The 15,132-nt window shown below is 39.3% G+C and overlaps 1 protein-coding gene across 4 annotated transcripts in view; it reads left to right on the top strand.

Moving 5' to 3' along the window:
- Positions 1–15,132, top strand: part of NEDD4L (NEDD4 like E3 ubiquitin protein ligase) — a 332,653-nt gene that overhangs the window by 288,093 nt on the left and 29,428 nt on the right. For all 4 annotated transcript variants that reach the window (XM_058557208.1, XM_058557209.1, XM_058557211.1 and 1 more), the window contains 4 exons: positions 504–581; positions 1,976–2,030; positions 7,427–7,485; positions 14,456–14,521. In XM_058557208.1, coding sequence (XP_058413191.1) covers positions 504–581; positions 1,976–2,030; positions 7,427–7,485; positions 14,456–14,521 — 258 coding nt within the window. The remainder of the gene's footprint in view (positions 1–503; positions 582–1,975; positions 2,031–7,426; positions 7,486–14,455; positions 14,522–15,132) is intronic.

A 15,132-nucleotide genomic window follows, 5' to 3' on the forward strand; every position in this document is an offset into this window, starting at 1 on the left:
TTAAGACATAAATGAGAATCTAATCTGCAGAACTTGATCAAGAATCTCAGTAAAAAAAATTCTGTAGTAGGGATATGACCTTATATGATGAAGCCGACTAACTCGGGCAGGACATGACTTGACAGTCAGACCAGATGTAGATTCTCTGCTCTAGGTCAAGGAGGGGTGGACAGGAGCAGCAGGAAGCTCGAGTGCTGATGGAGGGGCTCGCTGCCCTCTCCCAGAACTCAGGATCCATAGGGAGATTTACAAACTACTTTCCCCACTCCCTCTCTGGGGAGTAGAGCCTGGTCTTCACTGGTGCCTTCCATTCTGGTTTCCATAGTAACGTCATTGCTGGGTCCCTCTTCCTCTTTGCTTGCTCAAGGTCTCTGGGAAATGGTTAATCTTTTGCTTAAATATTCTTATTCTCTTCTAACATACAGCTCCAGAAGGGAAGGAGCCAGTAACTGCACACAGAGAGTCACTCTTAACATCTTTTGCCTTTTACATTTTTCTTGCAGGAAGATCCACGCCTGAAATTTCCTGTACACATGCGATCAAAGGCATCTTTAAACCCCAATGACCTTGGCCCTCTTCCTGTGAGTACACTGGAGACATGTAGACAATCTGCAAATGTTTATTCGTTCATCTGCCACATGCTGGTGGAGAGGCCCTGTGGGCCTTCTGTTTCTCCAGGCTTTTTGGGTCCCATTGGTCTGTAATTTCTTAATGGAATTGAGTGTATGGCTGAATTCTAGTAGTACATACAGTTCATACAACACCCAGTTGTGAGAGAGATTTCTGAATTGCTAGCTGCCAGTGGAAGGCAGTTAACTAGGATGTAAGAGGCATTCTCTACAGGTGACAATTTAAGCAACATGGATTTATTTTGTAACTTAGCAACCACTAAGTTCTATCCATATAGCTCATTTAGTCATTGGAACAAAAATATTAAAAACAGTGGGAGAAAAAGGCATAAGTAATCACAGAAGGTTTCTATAAGTCATTTAGCCTGCAAATATTTTAAGTTTTTCTCCCTCATTGATGACCATTTATAAATCTAATTTTTCATCAGTTTGTTCTCTGTTGGGGCCCAAGTGGGAGTTGACCTATTTACTCCAAATTGGATTTTGAATGAAACTTTCACCATGCATCCTCCTCCACCCACCCCCAATTAAAAAGCCTTACAGAAGCAGGAAAGTGAGGAGACTCTAAGACGATTTTAGAATGGTGGGGGTGCTGGGAGGTTTTGGTTGTTTTCCAAGTGTAAGAACCTTTCTGTTGCCTGGTGTATGATATATTATGGCTAAATTTGAAGCTGGAAAGGTTAGGGTTCAATCTTTATTCATCAGGTGATATCCCTCACTCTCCAAATCTTTTTGGTTCCTAGGTTTAGATGGAAAGAGCCCGGAGAGTATCTGGAAATTGAGTTTAGAAAGTGCAAGAGTGCGTGTTTTCTGGATCTATTAGATTCCTGAATTTCAGATAGTAGGTAGGCACAGTACAGATAACAAGGGCATATCAGCCTTATCTTAGAAAAATTCTCCGAATCTGTTTAGTTCCTGACTCTGATAGTGAGAGGTCGTAACAGAGAATATTGGTATTAGATTGTTCAGCCACCTGATCACAGGAATAAAGCACCTGTCTCTAACATTTTCATATTAACCTTCCCCCCACCTTTAGTACTCAGTAAATATTTCTTTAAATGAGCTAGTCAACCCCAAACTCAACTGTTCCACAGACGCTGAAGTTTCCCTTTGAAGCTTTTAGAATAGCAGCCCGTTCCCTGTTCATCATACAGTGAAGGCATCTGAGACTGTTGAACCGTGATCAAGTGTGTTGCTAGATGTTGTCAAGAGTTTGTAGTTTCTTCTTAATGTAAAAATGTAGCCTAGCAGGGAAGAGTAAGAAGGTGTCCTAGAGTTTAATTTTGCCTTTGATTTTGGAACTGCTGACTAATGTTCGTATTCTCTCTCTTACCCGCTAATACTAGCCTGGTTGGGAAGAAAGAATTCACTTGGATGGCCGAACCTTCTACATTGATCATAGTAAGTAGGCACTGTTATGGGCACACAGGTACTGCAGGTAAAGGGAGGGGGAGGGGAATTCAAATATTATAGTGAAAGCTTTGTCGTTTTACTCTTTGTCTAGGCAGCCAGGTGTTATGTGGAGAGAGTGATACCAGAGAATCAGTGCCCTCGTACGGTACTGTGCATTCACCCCCAAGTCTGCTTTAAAGTAGCCCATCGAGCTTTCACCCAGTTCCATCTTGTGACCTATTAACTTATTTTTTTAATTCCAAAAAAATTTTTTGGTTGATGACCCCTTGACTTTTGCGCTTTTAATAAATACACTCTGGTAATAGAAAATAAGATTAGAAGTGACGACTGAGTCCAAAATCGATGTGTGAGCAGTGCGTGAAGCAGCATGTCAGTTTGGTAAACGTTGCCTTGAAAGGTGTCATGGCAAGATGCCCGCTCTGACTTATTTTCTATTCATAGCATGTCTCCTTGCACCCGACACACTAATATATATGTAGCTCTTTTCTTGAAATTGTAGTCTATTTGCTGCAGCACCTATGAATAAATGTGTGGTTTCTCATTTCAACTAAAAGTTAAACTAATAAAGGTTTGCTTTTAGCCAGTTTTTTTTTTTTCTTTTTTGAGGTGACATGTTCTCCATGGGATCATATTTGTGTGTCCCTTGAAACTTCTAAAAACGTGTATTAAAAAGAAATCTTCAAATAGAGTTCAAGTTCCAATCATGCGCGTGGTTTAGTGGTATTTTGATCTTTGCTTTCATTTGGTTCATGAGCAGTAAGTCTGCACCAGGTTTCCCCAGCCTCACATTTTTTTAACTAATGAAAAGTATGCGGAGGAGCCAAGTGCTGGGAAGTCTGGCCACGAGGAATCATCATATGGATAGGGCTTGTCACTATCTCGTAGATTTAGTGCATCTTCCAGGTGTTACTAAGCAACTGAGTGAACTGTGGACAGACCTTCACTTTTGGGCATGGGAGCTTGAGGGGTTATTAAAAAGTGGATTAAGCAGGAAGCCCAGCAGTTCAGAATTAAACCAAAGGTAGAAGTTCTGGGTGTATTGGGGGGGTGGTCTACTCTTTGGTTTAAATTAGATATTGCAAGGTACACAGGCATAGTTTTTGTCTTTGACCAGTAAAAATACTGGTTTACCTACTTTTCAGAATTTTACAGGGAGCATAAAATTGCTGCCATAAATGCTTCAAAATGTGTATACCCCCGCTTTTTTCTCTAATATACTATTTATTTATAATTCTACTCTTATCATAATTTGTTAAAATAGAAGAGAGGTCACACTCCTTTTTCCCACTAAAAACAAAAGCGTTTCTTTTTCAGTTTTTTCTGCTTTACAATTTCAGTTTTCAAAGATAGGTACAAATAATAATCATTTCATTAAAACCAGATGTTAACCAGTAAAACAACCTTGGTCTGCTACACACAGAGAACAGTTCACACGACACGGTAGCCATGTTCTGGCTGGTGATCTGATGTTCAGGTCAACCTGAAAAGAACTTGACGAAGTTCTTAATGTACTGCAATGACCCGAAAAGAAGAAAAACACTATTGCAAAGGGCCATCCTACTATACATAGAAATAATAAAAATCGTAGACTGTTTCTCCAGTGGTGTGCATAGACGTAGTAAAATACACAGTAGATACATGGTGACTTGAAGTTGATTCATGGCGGGTCAGTGGTGACGGTGTTAGGAGGTCGATGTCCTTGGTCAGAAGGCGGACAGACGGCCTTGAGAAGCAGCAGCAGTGCCCCCCGCCACGGGCTCGCCCAGCTCCTGTTTGCTGGGAGGCAGGAGAGGATAGTTACTTGCTAAATACCTGGGCAGTTCCTTAGTCCTTGTCAGTCCACTGGTCCCTCCAAACGCTCCTCTCAGTCGGTCCCGGTTCCTCTTGCCAGGACAGCACATGGGAGGCTCCTCTTCGCTCCTGGGAATCAAATGATACAGTGTAGCCATGTGCAGAACCTGGTTGATATGAGCTCTAACATGGGGTATTTGTGATCATTTATGTGGAGATTGATATTTGCCTTTGTGCAGTCATCCTGAAAGGTTCTCTTAACCAGATACAGTGTAAGGAAAAGATCTGTTTAGGAGATCCTCATTAGCTGTCAGTGCAGCATTTCTGCCGTTTGTCCCTATTTTGTCAAGATTTACTCAATGGAAAGCGATAAAGGCATACATATCAGTGAAGCCGAGTTCAATTCATATGCCTTTTCACCAAAATCCAGTCTGTGCAAAGCACAGAACACCTATAAGAGGCTTTACCAGGCTGACAGGTGCACTCCAAAATGGGTTTAATTATCTCGTAGATAACATTTAAGAATTTCCTTATCTTCCCAATGAGCCTCTCTTTCTAAAGAGTTCTTTCACATCTGATTTTCTAGCAAAATTCAACATCTCATTTTGCTGTCTGAAGGACAGAAACCAGGTCATCCCTATGTATGCCATTTTACTGTGAAAGCAGTCATCTTTTGAGTTATTCAGAGTCATCCTGTCTTCTACCATTGCTGGGACATGTGACTGCACACTGAGTGACAAAGACTGCAGTGCACTTGTCTTTTAAATAATTAGGTTATTTTCTGCTTCATAAATTCTTGAGAAGTTAGACATTTTCAAGATTAAAAATATTCAGCCATCTTAAAGATTTAATTTCAGAAGAGATGACTGCTCGATACTGATCTCCTCCTTGGACTGCTTGATTCATTTGGTTGACATTTATCGACAGCTCCTAAGTCTCAAGCCTTGTGTAAAAGGTTAAGGGAAGGTCTTGAACTGAACCTCTACTTCTCTTAGGAATCATGTGATTCTTCTTGAAGGTATACCCAGCAGCTGAGTAATTGGCTGCAGGTATCTTATGTACAAAGCTAGAAGAGAAAATAAAATTCCAGTGATGCTGTAAAATCCTGTTTTAGTCTTTCCTGCCAACAGTTTTACCAAATCTGTTAATAGCAGCTAAATTGACTGAATTTCTCATTCTTTGTCTTCATTCTTGTGCCTTTATTTGAAATATAACGTTTTGAAGATGAAAAGCAAGTTTAAATTCAAAAGCTCCAGGAAAAAATGGATTAACTGGCCACCATACATTCGTGTATTGACAATACTTAGCCGCAAAGTTGATCTCTATTGTAACCACACAGAAACTTGTGTGGTTCTGAAAGCTTAGGCTGTTTCAAAGGGACTTTGTTTTCACCATGAGCTTCATTCAGTCATTTAAAAAATTACATATTAGGCTCCTGGGAACTGTAGTAAGTGGTGGAGAGGGACTGCAGAGATGAATAACACACAGTCCCTGTCCTCGAGGGACTTAGCTTCTGGTAGGGAATACTAGGAGTTATTTAAGTGTTGTATTAGAGGAATGAACCAGTTGTTCTGTAGAAGGAGCAGAGGAAGAAACTGCCACCTTGCTAAGTGGTTGAGCGCCAGGGGTTGGAGCATGCTGCGAGAGGGCCTTATGGAATGGGTTACTTTTCAGATGGATCCCAAATGATGAGTAAGCTTTGGCCAGCCATGCCCAGTGAAGAGTGATTCCGGGAGGGAAAAGACCTGTGCAGGTGTAGAAGCTGTGCAGATTGTGCCACATTCAGAGAGACGTGGTGGGGTTGCAAATGGCCAGTGTCCCGAGGAGGCCAGCGTGACCCATAGGTCCAGCCGAAAGGGTTTGCCACATGTAGTGGCAGGTCGCTGCTGCAGGCAGGAGGGAGCTCCTGAGGGATTTTCCAGAGGGGAGTGACAGTGGTCAAATTTGTTTTTTAGAAAGATCCTTTTGGGGCCGGCCCGGTGGCTTAGTGGCTAAGTGCGCGCACTCCGCTACTGGTGGCCCGGGGTTTGGATCCCGGGCGCACACCAACGCACCGCTTCTCCATTCATGCTGAGGCCGCGTCCCACATACAGCAACTAGAAGGATGTGCAACTATGATATACAACTATCTACTGGGGCTTTGGGGAAAAAAAAAAAGGAGGAGGATTGGCAATAGATGTTAGCTCAGAGCCGGTCTTCCTCAGCAAAAAAGAGGAGGATTAGCATGGATATTAGCTCAGGGCTGATCTTCCTCACAAAAAAAAAAAAAAGATCCTTTTGAACAGTGACTGGGTTGTGATACTGTTCATCGGAAATAGGATAGATGAACAGTTTTTGGTATTGGAAGATTATGGGTTCAGTTTTGGTAGAGTTGGGTTTGAGGTACCTATGGAAAGTCAGGTGCAAATATCAAGGATGGAGCTTGAAGTTGGATATGGATTGAAGCTTTGGGAGTCCTCATGTGTAGGTAGTAGTTAATTTATTTTCTTCTTGATACAATTATAGTCCAAGGCAGTTTTCACTCAGCTGTATTCTGTTTAAGACTTTACCTCTACTTTCACTAAAATGATTAAAATCTGGTATAGACTTTGAAAAATTCCTGGTATGGTCACTAAAACCAAATTTATTAGTTATTCTTATCAGTCCACTTATAGCATATACAGGAAATAAACAGAATCAATATTCTTACACACGTGATTTTCTTTTTTTTTTTTTTTTAACCAACTCAGATTTCCTAAAACTCCAGAGACAACCCATCTTCCCCCGGTCTGCCCTCCCCTTATCTTTCATGAGTCCATCCCTACCCCCCCCACCCCCACCCCCCCACACACACACACACTGTAATCCATAAGGTCTTTTTAATTACGCACAGTCACAGTTCCCAAGTGATTCAGTGCAGCTGTTATGTGGGATCACCTGCACCATTGGAGTAGTGGTTACAGGTGGCATGAACCAGTCTTATTGACATTGACTCATTTGGAAGAAAGAAAACCACTTGTCGCCAACTTGGCCAAGAGGGGAACCTTTCTCTGGAATGTTCTGCTGCTGAATCTAATTCTCATTTTCTGGACTGCCTTAGCTGCTTTGATTTTTGGATGCATATGAATGACACATGTAATGGATTATTCATTTTTTTCAATGTAGGATTCCTGAAAGCAGTTTTCAACGCTATAAGCAAAGAAAAAAATATTTGAAATGAGAAAAATCGTGTGTGTGTAACTTTTGGGGGACTGAGCTTTTTATGCCTTTTTTTCAATTAAATGAAAATCAAGATCAAGTTATAAATCCTTGAAAGAACGGGGGTTTATAATTGAAATTTTGGCAGATTGCTTGCCTAAAACAGTGTGAATAGATGGTTTTTCTTTAGTGGTGCATTTTTGATTGAGTGTTTTTAAAACTAAACAGTATGTGGGGGGTTTGCCATGTAGACAGTAGTTCTCTTCTAACCCTGAAGTACTAAGTTATTATCTTTGGGGCCGGGGTGGGGACTGGACAGCTTTTGAAGAATCCAGAAATAATTATAAAACATTTTTGACATAGAACAGATTTGAACTAATGTTCTGATTTTTTTCTTTTTAAACATTAATTTTCAGATAGCAAAATTACTCAGTGGGAAGATCCAAGACTGCAGAACCCAGCTATTACTGGTCCGGTCAGTATTCTCAAGTTCTGACTCTTCAGTGTAATATTTTGGTTGCATCTAAACACAGATTTCTCATATATTACTGCTTACCTTGGTACTGAGGGCCTGGTGTAGTTGAGTGGCTTAACATTACTCCCATCTCCTTACCAGAACTTCCGGGTGACGGACAGCTGCATTTGCCTTTCATTATAAATGAAAAGAAAATGGTTTGCTAATGGTAGCAAAACTAAATGTTTTCTTTTCTCCTTTATAAAAGGGTAGATTAAAAGTATAGCTATCAAAATATCCTCTCTTGCTTTTTATATGACACAAACTAAGCCTTATATTTGTAGAGTTTTGTCATTTCTTTAGGCCAAGGGTAATACATGCATGCTAACAAATTTAAACTATATTCTGAATCTCTTCCGGCTCTAAAAATCTGTAAAAGTTTGGGTGAGGTTATAGCTAACTTCTGGAGCTAGCAGAGTTAAGAATCTTTATTTCTGCTGACCCACTAACTTTCTCCTGGTCTCCTCATATATGTCAGGTGGAAAAAGAATCAGTTCTGCCTTAGGTATAGTGTCCTCTTAAAGTACAGCCGCACACTGTGTTCATGGGAATAGTGAGGATCCCGCTGTCCTTCCGCAATAAGGGACACTTGGGATCAAACCCCTGTGAGGAGTCTATAGCATGGGGCCGCACTCATCAGCGTCTTTTGCAATGGTTATATGAGTGCAAGGAGATAATCTGAGAGTACAGGAAATGTACTGGGATCAGCAGAAGACTGCAAATTTAGGACTCTTTCGAAAACTGGAGGAGCAAAAGGAAGTAAAGTTTGTTATATCGAGTGCTGAACTAAGAGGCCAGTAGGTATATTTAAAATACTAATTTCATGGCTTTAATCTGATGCAGTTCAGTTAACGTTGAATTACAAAGATAAGTCCACGTATTAAAAGATAATACAATGCAAACCTTGAGACCTGACATCCCTTTAGTTATTTGTTGGATTTGTTCAGCTGCTTTGGTGCTGTTTAATCCCAAGTGCCCAGTAATACCTGGGCTAAAACAGACAGTCAGCTACTTTTTATGTAGCTGAACAAACAGTGCCTCACTACCATGGCTTCCTTTGGATATATTCAGTCACAATAAGTTGTTAGAATAGTATTTTTCCTTCTATATCATAAGAAACAAGATAAATTCAAGAAATAATACTGTTTTCAAATGACAGAGGACTTGAGACATGATCATTCTGAAGCCATTTCAGATATTTCTATCACTTATTGATCTTCTGCCTTCACTCAAACACTGTTAGTTTTTATTAATTACTATGGAAAATAATTTAGCATCATAAATCCAGGTAGATTTGCCCCAAAGAAAGATCACCATTTTTTTCTATTAATAAAAGAGCCTTGTTAGTAGTGATATCTCTTTCAATAAGAGCGTATGTATTTAGGTAATTATCAACTTAGTGTAGGCATCTGGCCTTTATTGTCACTCTATGACATAGAGTGACAATAAAGTTCTAAATGTTTGATAATTGCCATAACAATTTCCTTCTCTCCTTGACTTATGACTTATTTAGAATGTGCTTTTTAGTTTCTGAGTGTGAAGGGTTTTTGCCTATCCATTTCCTACTGATTTCTAATTTTATTGCATTGTGGTCAGAGAATATTGTCTATGGAATATTGATTATCAGTTATTTGAAACTTCCTTGGAGGCTTGGTCATTTTTTGCAAGTGTTCTTTTTGTGTTTGAAAAGAATGTTTCTTCTGTCTTTGTTGGGTGTAGAGTTCTTTATATGTCTGTTAGATAAAGCCTATGGTGTTCAAATTATCTGTTTCTATCACTACTTTTTTCCTGACTGTTATATCTGACCAAGAGAGTTGTGTCAGGATCTCCCATGGTGCTGGTGGCTTTGTCAGTCGTTACCTTCACTTTCTCTTCATTGGTGTTTGCCTCATATATCTTTTCTACCTCTTAACTAGCTGGGTTTTTTTCCTGTGTTCTTGCCTTCTATTAGATTGCTAGAGTACTCTTTATTTTCTTTCTTTTTCTATACTTTCTTTGAAGTTATATTTTCTATTTTTGTTTTAGTGCTCACATTAAAGTTTTTAATCAACATACTTAATGTCAAAATCAATCCCTCTCTGCTGTCCTCCTGGATAATATAGTATTCTAGGTAACTTGAAGGGGGCTCTTCCCACTCCCACTTTCCATTGTTCAGTGGAATTTTAAAACTGCCTTGTCTTGAAACTTTCCAAATAGTCATTAATAGTTTATCTTTTTTTTCCAACAGTCAATGCTCATTTAATTTACTTATGTGTAAACAAATGTCTTTGTCCACCATTGGTCCTGGCATCTACTTTTTTCCAGGTTTCTTCTTAAGTATAACCTCTAGTTCGTGGTTCTCAAAACATTGCCTACAGATAGCAACGTCAGAATCATCCAGAAACTTGTTAGAAATGCAGATTTGAGGGTCCCAACCCAGACCTACTGAAAACCAGCAACTCTGGGGGTGGACCCAGCGCTCTGTTTTAACACCCCGTCTCAGGGATTCTGATATCCATTCAAGTTGGAGAACCTCTGCTCAAGGAGCAATTTCAGTGAGAGTCTGAGAGTGGTGTAAACTCTCTTAGTCATTTGACCTTTCTGTGAAATGATAGTTTAGCTGATTATAGAATTCTTGGTTAACAATTATTGTCCTTCATTACTTTGGAGATATTCTTTTGTGTCTTCTGACCTCCATAACTGATGTGGAGAAGTTTGTCATCAATTTAATTGTCATTTTTTGGTGGGTAAACCTCTTGTTTTCTCTGGTGATTTTGAGTTTTTCTGTGTCTCTGATGTTCTGCAGTTTTAGTATCACGAATCTAAGTGTGGATTTCTTTATATTTATTCTGCTTTCAACTCGTGATCCTTCAATATGAGGACCCTGTCTTTACTCCTTTCTGGAAAATTCCTTAGCAGTTATTTCTTCACATATTGCATCTTTCCTGTTCCTTCTGATTTTCTGTATCAGTAACTCCTCCTGGGGACTTGATTCACCTTCACATTCTGTCTTCTCTCTTAGCTTTCCTATTTTCTAGCTCTTTCTTGTTGCCTTACTGTGGGCTCAGCTCTTCCAGTTAATTCTTTCTTAAGCTTTTCATAGTCTCCTCTTGATCAGTGCATTGTGTCTGTTGTTTCACTGACTATATTTAATTGCTCAAAGTTCCATTTGGTCTTTTTTAATTTGCTTCATCTTTTTGGTTATTGTTATTCTGTCCTTTTCTTTTCTTTCATGTCTTTATTTGTATTTGTAGCTCTTTGATCATTCTTAAAATACTTATTTCACAGCCTCTGTCAGATTATTCTATCATCTCTGGTCCTAGGGGCATTAAATCTCCTACTTGTTATATCTGTAGATTCTCCTCAACGTAGTTTATTGCTTAGTTCAGTTTATAATTAGTGTGTTTGTGCTCGTCTTTGTTTTCTTTTCCTATGGGGTTTTTGTAAGTCCTGACCTGTATTTACTGTTACCTTCTTACCTTGGTTCATGCACCCCCAGTTAGTATAACTACCGACCTCATACACACTTTCCTGTAGGCTTGGACTATTTATTACAGGTCTGTTTCTTTATGTTTTTCTCCCATTTATGGTCCTGGACAAAAGGTAAGCTTCTTTACAACTTTCCTGGACCGGTGGGTAGAGTTTCCTTGTCTCCTTTTCAGATGTAGGTTTTAAGCAGGGAACTCTGTTCTCACTACCTAGATCTTACTGACTGTAGGCCAAGTTCCGTGTCCCTGTGTGAGGATTAAAACCCAAGCCCAGGCACCTGTGTCTAAGTCCGGTGCCCACTTCTCTAGTTTTGAATCTTTCTGCTTCTCTGGTACCTAGAGTTCCTCTCTCTTTTTCCCAAGTTTTAAAAATATCTCCGCCTTAGGGAGAGGGGCCCCTTTCTGTGGCAGCTCAGCACAGCATTCCTGTCCGTCAGTGTGTGCTCTGTGTAACAGACATCACCATTAAAAGCACTGATGAAGTGCTGTCCGTGCTTGCTGCTCCCATGAATTCTCTCTCATGCTGTGTAAGGCCTTGTACTTTTCCAAGAACTTTATCATCAGCTGCTTTGAAACTCATGGCAATGCCCTCAGGAAGGTAGGGAAGATGTTGTTATTCCCAATTTGTCAGAAGCTCAGAAAGCTAATGGTGTTGCCAGAAGTTCCAGCAAACGTCAGAATCAGGCCTGGAGCCCCACGTGTGCCGGCCTCACCGATGCTCCATGTCAGGGGCGAGCCCTTCTCCCCAAGGAGCTCCAGTCTCAGCGGGACAGGAATGACGTGAAGACACTTAGAGCCAGCTGACACAGTGAGGCAGGTTGTCATGTTGTTCAAAAAGGAAAGCATATCTAATAACGAGCAAAAGAGCTTTAAAGCAGGCATGTTCATTTTATAGGCGTATTTTACAAGTTAAATTGTATGTGAGAAAGTAAGATGCCAGATTTTCAAAAGGGATAAGTAATTCGGCCTGTCGAATACGGGAAATAGACCACACACGCAATTTTCTTCAGAGGCCGCGCCGTATGGATGTCTTTGTCCATTGTTGAGAACTGTAAAAACCTACTCTTCTTATTCCATCGTAAAAACTACCTCTAGAGAGAAAACGATAAGTATTGGAGGAGGACAGTGATTTTTCAGCTGTCATCCATCCTTCCCCAGGAGAAGAAGGACCAGAAATGTCCCAGCATCTGGTTTCCAGCCACACATAGTCAGCACCTGCCAGGTTACAGGTCAGACGAGGGAAGAGATATCGCAGGCTGGGGGAAACATTTTGAAATATATTTTTTGGGAAATTTGTTATTTAAGACTATTGAACTTGCATTCACAAGGGTGAATGTTTAAGGCTTTTTTCAACGTTTTTGGAGGGAAGGAAAAACAAAAAATAATTGCTGGGAATCACAGGTTTTTGAAAATGGAAGATCCTTAAAGTTCACGTAGTCAAATCTTTCTGCTTAACTGTGATGAAATTCCGTAGTGAGGTTATGTCACAGAGCCAGCTGGCAATAGGGTCTACCCTAGAAGTCAGGTCTTTTACAGCTGGTGTGAGATAGTGAAAGGAAGGAATTTTTTTCAGCTGACTTTCCCTCTATCACAGTTAATCATAGCTGAGAACATCAGCCAAACCCTTACCTTCTTGAGACTTGGCACCCACTGTTCTTGTCATGGTGTGTTCCCTCCTGTCACTCTGATTTCTGCTCAGATTCCCTTTCTCAGAGCTGCCTTCCCTAACTACTCATATAAAATAGCCTCGTCGGAACTCTCTGTCATTTTTCCCTCATAGCGTTACCACAATTTATTCATTTCTTTGTTATCGCGTGTTGCTCACAATAGCTTCTAAGCTCCAGAGGGAACAGGGAAAGAAATCTTTGGTTGATGTACCATTATTTCTCTAGCACCTAAAATGCCTGGCACAGAGTAGGTGCTCAAGAAATACCTGTTGAATGAATCAGTGAATGAACCACCAAAGAATCAGTGAATAGACCAGATAGAAAAATCTTTATTATGGGATACAGTGTTGGTAGAGCAAAAAAGCATGATCATGTCTTTATACAACTTTGTATCCTTTTCCCTATTTTAGTGATTGTCCAGATATTGACAAAATTTCTACATTTTTCTAAAATCAGAATTCATACATGATTTCATCAGACTAAACGCTGCCCAAAATAAAAAGACATGAGGTCAAATCTAATGTTGAGTGGAAAATCAAATCAAGACTGGCTTAAAAACTAAGAACAGACCGTAAGATAGTATAAATTTTCTTTAGAGTGTTCTTAAGAGATAGTGACATGATGTCTTTATTGCTGTTGAATTACTGAGCAGAACGCTGAGATGATCATTGTTTTCTCTAGGAGTGGTTCTTTGTTTTTGCTTTGGCTTAGTTATTATTCAGGTGATTGTGTCTTAAAACAGTATGAAGGAGGGAGGCTTTTGTTCTTCATTTCTCCTCTTCCTGGTCAGGAATAAGCATGGTAAAGGTGTAAGGTTTGGAGTCTGGAGACACTTTACTAAGGTTCAGTATATTTTATTAACTTAGCCCAAAATGATATCAGCAGAATATTCTTGCCCAAATTCATGCTATTTGATAAAAGGCAATGAGTTGTTCTGAGTGTGAAGCTGTCACAGTTATGTCCATGTATATGCAAAAGCCAGTCCTTTCTGCTTCATAAAAAAAATTGTAAGCCTTTTCAATTCCTGAAGTCAGGGCTGTGGCACTTGGATATTGTAAGCTGCTTTACAGCACAGCAAGTAAAGAATATTTAAATGACTACGTTAAAATGTTACCACTTTGCCTGAAGAGATTCCAGAACTTTTGAATAATGATAGCTTGGTTACTGAGCCCACTCCTGTGGTACCGTCACTCTACTTCCTAGATAAGGCATTCCAGATTTAAAGAAATCCTTGCCCAAGACCACTAAATAGTAAGGGGCAAACCTTCTGACTCGTAAATGGAGGACTCTTCCAGAATGCCGTCTACCTGATTTTATGTTCCTTGCAAGAGTATCAATTCACTTGGCTTTCTGCTCATTATATTTCCTCCCAAAGACTTTTAAAGCATGATTAGTCTTTTCAAAATGATAGTGTAGGTCATTTTGGGTTGTGTGTTAAAGTATCATAGCCAATAACTCTTACCTAACCTACAGCAAAAAAAGATTACACCCTGACTCATATTCAGACAAAAGTCACTTGGAAAGTGTATTTAGTTTATGGAGGATATCCCTGAATGATTGCTTGAATATCAATAGAGTTGTTTGCAGGGACAAAAGCCCTATTCAGTGCTGATTAGCCTTAATCATTTCTAGAACTTTCCCATGTGCTATGTAGACATTATGTAAATTTCACTAATCATATGGAGAGTCAGAATTTTAAAGTTTATGATTCATGAAATTCTCTGAATCTTGGCTCAGTATACATAAAATTTCAAGTGTGTTGGTTACATTATCTATATTTATAAATTTATCTTTCAGGCTGTTCCTTACTCCAGAGAATTTAAGCAGAAATATGACTACTTTAGGAAGAAATTAAAGAAACCTGTGAGTAACTCATCTTCCAAAAATGCAGTTTTAGTCGTTTGTAAGTTACCAGTTAACTTCCGTGAGAACAGCTGGTTTGTTCCTTTTGTGTGTCTACTAAGATGTTACCTTCCTTTTTCCACTGCACTGATCCAGCTGGATCTTCAACCTGAATTTTCTTTTTAACAGAAATGGTAAGTGAAGATAACTTAGTATTACATATGAAATCACCCAAAGGGTAATTTCATATGTAATACATAAAAAGATAGAGACGATTTTTATGGGATATAAAATAATTCAGGACCTAGTAAAAAAAAATCTGGAGAAGCCTATCAATTGCTTGTGGTTATCATATTTGGTAAAACCTAAATACTTATTAGAAAAATGTTCAAATCCTTTCCTTTAAGTTGAAAAGTACAGTTTAATTATAAATATTAATATTTATAATGTAAATATATTTATAATATTTAATTATAATATTTGGTGTATTAAGACCAAGTGTAATTTTTGGATTAAAATTCTCACTGGGAAACCCTATCTGAACAATTTTTACCAAACTGAGAAACCCAAAAGGCTTTTTACAGGCAGTGTTTTAAAATTATGGTGTTATATTTCCTACTGACACATCTTCC

Source organism: Diceros bicornis, chromosome 16 (genome assembly GCF_020826845.1).
Source record: "Diceros bicornis minor isolate mBicDic1 chromosome 16, mDicBic1.mat.cur, whole genome shotgun sequence".
NCBI classification, from domain to species: domain Eukaryota; kingdom Metazoa; phylum Chordata; class Mammalia; order Perissodactyla; family Rhinocerotidae; genus Diceros; species Diceros bicornis.